The following is a 9,913-nucleotide window of genomic DNA, read 5'->3' as shown; positions in this document are numbered from 1 at the left end:
TTTTTTTTTTCTTTTTTTTTTTTTTGATAGTTTCACTATGTAGTTCAGACTGGTCTCGAACTCTCAGTGATCCTCCTGCCTCAGCCTCCCAAGCACTGGAATTATAGACACGTTGCCACCTCGCCTGGCTCTCCATAAATGCCTTATAAGAAGGTTATCATTGTAATTCCCATTTTACAGAGGATGAAACTTAGGTTCCCAGAAGATTAATTTCTCATTCCTTTTAGTAAATTCTGACCCAGACCTATTTGATTCCAGAGAATAAACACTTAGCGGCTGCTCCGAGGGAGGCCGTTCACAGACGCACCTCAGGATTCAAGAAAAGGGTCTTCATCTCCTGCAGCAACTGTCGGGCCCAGTTCCGCTCCTGAACCTGCTGCAGGCCAGCGGAGGCCCGCTTCAGCAGCGGCTGCGTGCCACCCCACAGGGCGGCCACCAGCACCAGAGCCAGCACTTGCCCTGAATACAGAGAGACGGAGATTCGAGTCACCCTGACCCCAGCCTAAAACGGCAGCCCACCCGGATTCGCCCTCTTCTGGCCTGGTATCCCCAACCAGCCGCTCGCTCTCCTACCGACGTCCCGGCTGCCCAGCCCTGGCGGGAAGGGGAGGCCTTGAGAGGTTGGGGTGATGAATCCAAGATCCTGGGGTTTGGGAGGAGGAAGGCAGAGGAGGGGTGCGGCTGGCTACCCACCCAGAGACGCCGCCATGGCAACACCGCTCTCCTACTTCCGGGAACGGGGGGGCGGATCTTATAATCCGGAAGTGGCCCGAAAGCCTTTTCCGGTTCCCCTCACGTTGCCGCTCATCTAGCGTCACCGCCGGAATGGTGAGTTCCTGAGTTGTGGGTATTGTGGTAGGGGGCCCCGGACTCGGCTGGGTTCCAGCTCCGGACACTGACACACCTGTCCTGTCCCTACAGAAGCCGATATTGCTGCAAGGCCATGAGCGGTCCATTACGCAGATTAAGTATAACCGCGAGGGAGACCTCCTCTTCACCGTGGCCAAAGACCCTGTGAGCGTCGGCGGGAGGGCAGCGGGACAGACAGAGGGGAAGGGGGGGTGCGTTCTGCCCGGCTGGTACAAAGCCAGTTTTGCCCCTTGAGGGGAAGCTAAGAATGCCCCATTTTGAAAAGTTGGGCAAGATTATCCCGAGGGTAGGTCGGCGAGAGCATTCTGTCTAGGAAATGTGAGAAATAACTCCAATGTTGGTAGGGAGGAGTAGCCGGGGAAGAGCAAAACAAGAGACTGGTGGATGGGGAAAGGCACGATTGTTGCTCTTTGTGGTGATCAAGGCTGATTCCTGAGAAGTAAACCAGTCTACCAGGGTAGGAGAGCAGACCACTACTAGTAGGACAAAGCTGACCCATGGGTGGAAGACTGTGCCATTAAGACTGAGGGGAGAGGGCCGGGGATTTAGCTCAGCGGTTCGGTGGCCTGCCTTGTGGGCACAAGGACCCGAGTTCAGTCCCAGTACCCCCCAAAAAAAAGACTGAGGGGAGAGGCTGGAGGTGTAGCCCAGAGGTGGAGTTTGTCCTAACGTGCTTGAGGCCCTGTATTCAATCCTCAGCATCAAAAAGGCAAGGAAGAAAAGGGGCTTAATGAGGGTCTGCCTAGTCTCAGTGCTGTCATCCTTCATAAGCACACAGTCCCTCTGGGTACAGCATTTTGAGGCACCTGCATATGGAGGCTGTTAACTAGTGAACCGGACAAATTATTATTATTATTTTATTTTTTATTTTTTGGTACTGGGGATCAAACTCAGAACCTTGAGTTTGCGAGGCAGGTGCAGCTCCACTGAGCTTAATCCCCTGCCCCAGTTAACTAGTGATTAACAGTGGGAACTCTGAAGTCAAACAGTCTTGGTTTGATTCCTGACTCGTGCATCTACTTGTGACTACATGTGACTTGGAGCATATCATTAAGCCATTTTTTAGTTGTTTCCCAGTTTATAAAACTTTAAATACCCACCCAGGAGGGTAATATTTATAGTATGCCCCTTAACAGGATTAGATGTTTTTTGTAAGGAACTCAGCACAGTATCTGCTGTGTAGGAGTGCCTAATGAAGGTTAGTCACTTATATTTTAAATTCCTTAGATATAATTTTGTTGGCGCCTCACAGCTACCCTTTGAAGGACTTATCATCTTGGCCATTTTTGTTGTTAACAGTGCTAGGGATTGAACCCAGGGCTCACACCTGCTAGGTAAGTGCCCTACCTCTGAGCTCCAGCTCCAGCCCACATGTGCTGGCCATTTTCAAAATGAGAATGTGGGGTGCACGCCTGTAATACCAGCATTTGGGAGGCTGAGACAGGAGAATTGCCAGGAATTCAAGACTGGCCTGGGCTACATCGCCAGCTCAAGGCCAAGCTGAATACATCTCAAAAAAAAAAACCCCAAAAAACACAAAGCTGAAGTTCAGAGGGGAGAGGTACCATAGTTGAGATCATTCAATGAGATAGTGATAGCAGGTGCTGGAACCCAGAATCCCTGTTCTCATTTGGGTAGGACACCAAATGTACTATTTTTTTGCGGCTACTATTTTTCTGAGAGAATGAGTCCAAGGAAGGCATAGGCTAATGAATGAAGATGTGTTTGCAAGCTAATTTCTGTGCTACCATGCTCAAGAAGGGAAGAGAATCCAGTAGCTGATCTTTTTTTTTTTTTTTTTTTTTTGGTGGTATCAGGGATGAAACTCAGGACCTTGCATTTTCAAGGCAGTGGTGGCACCACTGAGCTAGATTCCCAACTCTAGTAGTTGATCTTTTCATCAGCTCTGCTGCCCAATACATGAGCAGGAGAGAGCATAATTAGCTTGGCTAGAAACTTCAAAGGGTTCCTAGGGCGAACTAGGAGGTCATTGCTCTTCCTGGGGTGTAAACTATTCTGTCATTTGACTCTAGATTGTTAATGTATGGTACTCCGTAAATGGTGAGAGGCTGGGCACGTACACAGGACATACTGGAGCTGTGTGGTGTGTGGATGCTGACTGTATCCTTGCTTTTGCTCTGAGTCTGTGCTGTAGGGTCTGCCAGCAATGGAGATGCTAAGTTGGAGGTTGGGAGTTGGGTTGAGTTAAAACAATACTACCTCCTACTCTTTTCCTTCATTGATTGGGGAAACATTCAGGACAAGTTCCAGTTCAGGATAAGGAGTATAAAATGCTCTGAGGTAAGAGAGAGGAAGAAAGGTCTTTGGGGCTGGACTGGGAGATGATCTGGTTGACCTCCCTGGAAAATATGGGTTCAGATGAACTTCGTCATATTCCTTAACACCCTCTCCAGGGGACACCAAGCATGTCCTCACTGGCTCAGCTGACAACAGCTGTCGTCTCTGGGACTGTGAAACAGGTAAGCCTAGGTCATTTACTTTTTCAGCAAAAACTTGACCACCTACAGTGTACCTGTCTAAGCAAACAAGTTCTGGGGAGTTGGACACAAATCCAGAGATGGCTCCCAGTTTAGAGAATATGAGGCAATAAGGAAAGTCAATGAGATAAGAAGCATTACAGTAGGACAATAAACGTAGAGTACTGTGGAAGGTCAGAACTAGGCAATTCCTGCCTAGGATGGGGTGGAAGCAGCCTGGGAAGATTTCCCAAGGTAAATGTTATATAAGCTGGGGCTTAAAGGAACAGAAAGATGTCATCACTTTGGCACATTTGGAATAAAAGCAAGGAGAATATCATAGCCTGCTTCTTAGGGGTAGAGTAGATAGCCAATAGAGAAGATACGGCAGGAGAGTCAGGCTGGGCAAGACAGGCCTTGGATGCCCAACTCAGAAGCGTGGCTTTGTAGTATAGCATTCTTTGGAGGTGGTCTGGTTAGTTTTAGCAAGGTCCAGGAGCAGTGGAAGAACTGGTGCTAAAAACAGGAAGCCTATGAAGCTAATCCATTTAGTAAATATTTACTGGGCTTCCAGTTCCATGACGGTACTGGGGTCATACAGAGAAATCCGACCTGCTCCATGCTATAGAGAAGCAAAGTCTAAGGGGGACAGACAGGCTGCAGTCCACTAGGAACACTGCCACAATCAGGATGTCTGAGGAGGGACTGTGATGAAGGAATAAAAAGACTTGAGTGAGAGCATAGCAGTGAGGAAGAAAGTGGTGGGCTGGAGTCACTGGAGCAGGAGGAGCTGAGATATGATAGGCAGGTGTTAAGTCCTTGCCTTAAGGGTTAGTGAACGGGGATAGCCCAGACTCTGCCTGTCTCCAGGGAAGCAGCTGGCCCTCCTCAAGACCAATTCAGCTGTCCGGACCTGCGGTTTTGACTTTGGGGGCAACATCATCATGTTTTCCACGGACAAGCAGATGGGCTACCAGTGCTTTGTGAGCTTCTTTGACCTGCGGGATCCGAGCCAGATTGGTGAGGGCTGGGACCAGGGCTGGGGTTGAGATGAAGTATACAGCTCTGGAGACCAGGACCTGATATCTGCTGCCCCACACAGACAGTAATGAGCCCTACATGAAGATCCCTTGCAGTGACTCCAAGATCACCAGTGCTGTGTGGGGACCCCTAGGAGAATGCATCATTGCAGGCCACGAGAGTGGAGAGCTCAACCAATATAGTGCCAAGGTAAGAGGCCAAGTGGGGTCTGAGTCCACCAGAATAACTCCTTACAAAAGGCAGGATGCCACAGTGGCTAGGAGCAGGATTTCACCATTTTCATAACTATGTGTTGCAGTTATGTTGTATTAGCAAGTTGCATACCTTCTCTGAGCCTGTTTATCTATAAAATGTCTCAAGGGTCAAATGACATCAGATGTTTAAAAAACATCAAAAAATACTCAGAACGTTACATAAACACGTTAATAAAGAGCACAAATCATTTTTCTGCCTCCAGAGTTCCAGGCCTTATTCTAGGCTCTTATGGTTGCATATGCCTGTATGTCTGTCATCCCAGCACTCAGGAGGCTGAGGCAGGAGGATCCCTGGGAATTCAAGGCAGCCTGGACTACATAGTGAGACCCAGTCTCAATAAAACAAAAAAAGGATCAGATATGATCGAGGGGGACATAGACATGCAAACAGCACATGAGTCAGATTGTGAAATATGCCACCCCACATATAAGAGGTACACTGTGCCACAGAAGAGGCAGAAAGTACATTAATAGAGCTTCAAGCAGAAAGGACAGAATATTCCACCCGCAAAAGGAGCAGCAAAAACAAAGGTCCAGAGTTAAAGAAGTATGTGAGTTCTGCAAGAATCTTCAGAAGGTTTCTGGGCAGACATTATGTGGGGAAGGTGGGCAGGGACTAGATTTTAAAGGTCAGTCAGTGTCAGGGGCTAAGGAGTTGATTTTTCTGTAGGCAGTAGGGTTTTTTTTTTTTTTTTTTTTTTTTTTTTACTACTAAGTATTGAACCCAGGGCCTTTGCATTAAGCTACATCCCCAGCTCCTTTCCTCTTTTTTGAGACAACTAAGTTGCCCAGGCAAGGCTTAAATTTGTGGTCCTTCTGTCTCAGCTTCCCAGAATGCTGTGTTTATAAGCATGCACCAGTACACCCAAGAGTATGGAATCTTCAAACAGTTGTCATTCAGATTTTCTGTGTAGAAGGCTTCTGCAGGCCATAGCTTGGAGAATAGATCTGAATTAGCCAGTAGGCACAGGGATTTAGAGAACTAGACAGAGTCAAGAGATATTTACGGCTGGGTGCAGTGGTGTGCCTATAGTCAGGGAAGAAAAAAGTCCCTCACTTTTGGGAGGCTGAGGCAGTAGGATCCCTTGTGCCTAGGAGTTCAAGACCAGCCTGGAGAACACAGTGAGACCCCCTCCCCCATCTCTGAAGAGAAAGAAAGATATTTAGAGGTGACTGATTAGATTGAAGAGTTAAGAACTGGTAAAGGTCAGGTCGTCTTAGGTTTCCGAGGAACAGTGGGGATTGGCACTGGTCAGTCTCACTCTCCCTCTTTCCTCAGTCTGGGGAGGTATTGGTGAACGTTAAGGAGCACTCCCGGCAGATCAATGACATCCAGTTATCCAGGGACATGACAATGTTCGTCACTGCATCCAAGGACAACACAGCCAAGGTAAGCCTTGGCAGAAGATCTGGCAGGGTTTTACTCCCTCCCCCTCCTGCACACCTCTTGGCCTTTTACAGGTTTCTCTCCTGCTTTATTTTTTCAGCTCTTTGACTCCACATCCCTGAAACAGCAGAAGACTTTCCGGACAGATCGTCCTGTCAACTCAGCTGCCCTTTCTCCCAACTTTGACCATGTAAGGGAACCCCAGTTGGGCTTTCTGCTAAGACCTTAGAAACCTAGGATTGTGTTTCTCCAGCAATTATGTTACAAACATCGGGCTGAGGAGATTCTTAGGGCAGTGACAGGGCTGAATGATTAGCCCCAGGGAACTGAGCAGGAGGTGGTTGAAGTATCTGCTCATCCTGCCTCAGTATCCTCCCATTGTGTTGTGACAGGTTTCAAGAACTTATAGGGCAGGAAGAAACAGAAAATAGACCTGGCTGCCCTTTGGGCCCATCTGGACTTTTTTCTTCATTGCAGGTGGTATTGGGCGGTGGTCAGGAAGCCATGGATGTAACCACAACCTCCACCAGGATTGGCAAGTTTGAGGCCAGGTAAAAGGGGAAGCATGCTTCCAAAGTACGCCACATGGAGGACAAACCACATCGGCCACTAGGAAGTAGAGGCAGTGTGACAAGTGTGTAACAGCAGTTAATATCATGAATTTGGAGGCCTGTCCATATCATGTTTCTCTGCCCAGTCTTCTCAACTGTGTAATGAAATGGTGATAATGTACTTACATCATAAAACTGTGCAGATTAAACAAATGAGTTAGCTCTTACAGTACTGCTCAGCACATAGTATTAACTATATATTCAGGCAGACTCTTCATCTTACTTTGTTCATGTTCATTTCCCCTTATTCTAATTCCCTGTTTTATTCATTAGATTGCATTTTGAGAATTGTTACCTCTGACATGTTTTGGAAGGAGAGAGAGAATGAATTTATTGGATTTCTCCACCCTCTCTCCTCTAGGTTCTTCCATTTGGCCTTTGAAGAAGAGTTTGGAAGAGTCAAGGGCCATTTTGGACCTATTAACAGTGTTGCCTTCCATCCTGATGGCAAGAGGTAGGGCCCCAGTGCCGGGAAGGAGCTCAGCCTGGGTCTCATCTCTGCCCCTTTCCCTTGCTGGGCCTCACAGGCTTGCCTCCCAGAGCAAGCATCTGATTGGCTCCTGGCCATCTTTTTTCAGTTACAGCAGCGGTGGAGAAGATGGTTATGTCCGCATCCACTACTTCGACTCACAGTACTTCGAATTTGAGTTTGAGGCTTAAGCTGAATCTCCGTCCAGGCCAGGGAGACTGCTCATGGAAAGTTTTGGACTCTTAGAAATAAATTAGTTTGGTAATAAATGGTTTCTTGGCAGACATTTCATGGGGTCAATCCCATCATGTTCTCTCATCACTGATACCCCTGCAGGCTGATGGCAGTTATGAATATAGTTATCATGTAGGCCTTTTCCCTATACTTCAGATACTTCTAGGATGGAACTTCAGTATTCTGGGCTAGCTCAGGTCGCAGGCCTCCTTATCCAAGGACCAAGGTCTTAAAGGGCCTGAGGTTTCAGGAGGTCGTCAGCCACTGTTCACGGACTGAGGGTGGGGTTTCAGCTGCAGCTGTTGGCTGAGAGCCTTCTCCCTTTTCACTTTCTGTCACTATTCACACCTCTCATGCTACTTCTGAAGGCTCAGGTGGGCAGTCCAGTGCCGAAACAGGCCCGAAGAGCAGGTAGAGGAGGTAGAAGCTGAACAAAGGAGATAATTCCCCGGGGGTAGGAGTGGCACTCACCTTGTCAGAGCCTTAGGCTCTGGGGCTCCACAGAGGGCCAAGTGGCCATTGGGTTGAGAAGACAACAGGTTCTAGAGTTTTTGTGGCTCTGTTGGCTGATTGAGCACTGACCACCAGGAGTATATTCAAGTCCTTACTTCACAGACACCTGTAGGGAGTAAGGGATTGAGCTTCCAGCTGTGACCCCTGGGTCACAGCCACTCTTGGGCAGTGATAACCTCTCCCTTTTCTTGAAGACACTTGCTAGTAAGGTCTTGTACTGGGCTGCAGAACAAAACAGGAAAAGACTAAATCCTACTCCTTTAGGAGTTCTGGCTGGGCATGGTAGTGCATGCCTACGGTCCCAGCATTCAGGAGGCTAAAGCAGGAGGATTAAGGCCAGCCCGAACTACATAGTGAGACCCTATCTCAAAAACAGAACAAAGCTATTTGAGCTGGGTATTATGGCTTATATCTAGATGTTCCCTCCAAGCCTCATGTGCTCATAGGCTGGCTTTTTTGTTGTTGTTGTTGGTACCAGGGATTGAACTCGGGTCCTTGTGCTTACGAGGCAGGCAGTGGAACCACTGGGCTAAATCCCCAGCAGGCCCTAGGCTGGCATTTGGAAAATAACTGGATCACGGTTGTGTGATACTGGGTTAGTCCTCTGATGGGTGTAGATGATGGACGTACTTACTAAAGGAGGAAGACCTACTTCGGGAGTGGGCGACCAACCAGTGGACTTGTAGCCTGGATGGAATAACAAGGGAAAGGAGGGAAGGCTGCTGCTTCTCTGCCTTGCTTCCCTGTCTTGGAGCCAGCTGACTGAAATTCTACCATGGTCGGCTAAAATAAACTTCCTTCCTCCTTGGACTCGTGGGTGTCAGGTATTTCATCCCAGCAGTGAGAAAGTAACTCAGTCTAAGTTTGCCGGGTGTGTAAAGATACGCTACAGTTGGATCAGGAATGTCCTCCAAAGACTTGGTCCCCAGTTTGGTGCTGATGGCAAGAGTTGGAAACTAAGATACTGGGCCTGTTGGGAGGTGTTCAGGGCACTGTGGACATGTTCTAGAAGGGGACAGTGGGACCGGGCCCCTTTTCTGCTCTGCATCCTGGCCATGAGGTGAGCAGTTTTGCTCTGCTACATCCTCCTGCAGCCTTGCCATTGGCCCCAAGACAAGGAAGGAGGCCAACTGACCATGGATTAAAACCTCCAAAACTATGACCCAAAATAAACCTTTTCTCTTTACAAGTTGATTTTCTTAGGTATCTTATTACAGTAACAGAAAGCTGACTAAACATATAAATGCTTAGGGCAGTGATGGCAAACCTCTTAGATGAGTGTCCAAACTGCAGCCTGAAAGTCATTTATAGTAAAGTGCCAACACTGCAGTTCAACGTGACTCGTGGGGATTCAGTTTAGAAAAATATTTACCCGATTGAAGCTCAACTGCTGGGGTAACTTGGCTTGTTTTGGAGAGATGACTCTCCATACCCACTGTGGTATGTGTGCCATAGGTTTGCCACTCCAGCTTAGGGGAACATCATGAGCCAAAGCAAGGAGCTGGGGAAAGGCCCGAGATGAATACTGATAGATCCCGCCAGTGAGTTCTTTAAGGATTGATTAAAAGCTGGGCATGGTGGCAAACACCTGTAACCCCAGCACTTTGTCTATGTTTTTGTTTTTTCCCCTGGAATGAGGGATCAAACTCAGAACCTTGCGCTTGCCAGGAAGGCACAGTGCCACCGAGGTGTATCTCCAGCCCTGTCCAAGCACTTGGGAGGCTGAGGTAGGATCACTGTGAGTTCAAGGCCAACCTCAGATACAGAGTAAATTCAAGGCTAGCTTGGACTGCACAGTGAGACCCTGTCTCAAAAAAAATAAAAGCCTTGTCAAAGTGGAGATCGGGGAACAGTAGGGAAGCTGGTGATTAGTCCAGATGGAAAGAAATGAGTGTAAATAATGCAGTGGCGGGACATCTGATAAGAGGGCCCAGCTAAGAAGTTTTTAGTAGAAAAGCTAAAAAGAAAGGACAGGGGAGATAAAGGTAGCAGGTTTTTTGGTTTTGGTTTTTTTTTTTTTTTTTTTTTTTTGTTTTTTTGTTTTTTTGTTTTTTTAA

At 47.7% G+C, this 9,913-nt stretch overlaps 2 protein-coding genes across 2 annotated transcripts in view; one reads left to right on the top strand and one right to left on the bottom strand.

Annotated features, from left to right (window-relative positions):
• Positions 1-790, bottom strand: part of Tmem234 (transmembrane protein 234) — a 6,510-nt gene extending 5,720 nt beyond the window's left edge. The window contains exons 1-2 of the mRNA XM_010621566.3: positions 694-790; positions 308-459 (exon numbers count right to left, since the gene is read on the bottom strand). Of these exons, the coding sequence (XP_010619868.1) occupies positions 308-459; positions 694-709 (168 nt within the window). The 5' untranslated portion in view covers positions 710-790. The remainder of the gene's footprint in view (positions 1-307; positions 460-693) is intronic.
• Positions 771-7,301, top strand: Eif3i (eukaryotic translation initiation factor 3 subunit I). The gene is made up of 11 exons (XM_033767282.1): positions 771-828; positions 922-1,014; positions 2,904-2,991; positions 3,285-3,350; positions 4,218-4,367; positions 4,450-4,577; positions 5,922-6,032; positions 6,130-6,219; positions 6,507-6,580; positions 7,002-7,094; positions 7,219-7,301. The coding sequence occupies exons 1-11, from the start codon at positions 826-828 to the stop codon at positions 7,298-7,300; spliced, it is 978 nt and encodes a 325-aa protein (XP_033623173.1). The 5' UTR covers positions 771-825; the 3' UTR covers position 7,301.
• The last annotated feature ends 2,612 nt before the right edge of the window (positions 7,302-9,913 follow it).

This window comes from Fukomys damarensis, unplaced genomic scaffold (assembly GCF_012274545.1).
Source record: "Fukomys damarensis isolate Sample0158 unplaced genomic scaffold, DMR_v1.0_HiC HiC_scaffold_23, whole genome shotgun sequence".
NCBI classification, from domain to species: domain Eukaryota; kingdom Metazoa; phylum Chordata; class Mammalia; order Rodentia; family Bathyergidae; genus Fukomys; species Fukomys damarensis.
This window is presented reverse-complemented; position numbering and strand designations above follow the sequence as displayed.

Bases quoted from the DNA above. Each gene is read 5' to 3' on its own strand.
- Eif3i (XM_033767282.1), top strand. The intron at 1,015-2,903 runs GTGAGCGTCGGC...ATTTGACTCTAG, and splicing joins TCACCGTGGCCAAAGACCCT to ATTGTTAATGTATGGTACTC. The intron at 7,095-7,218 runs GTAGGGCCCCAG...ATCTTTTTTCAG, and splicing joins TTCCATCCTGATGGCAAGAG to TTACAGCAGCGGTGGAGAAG.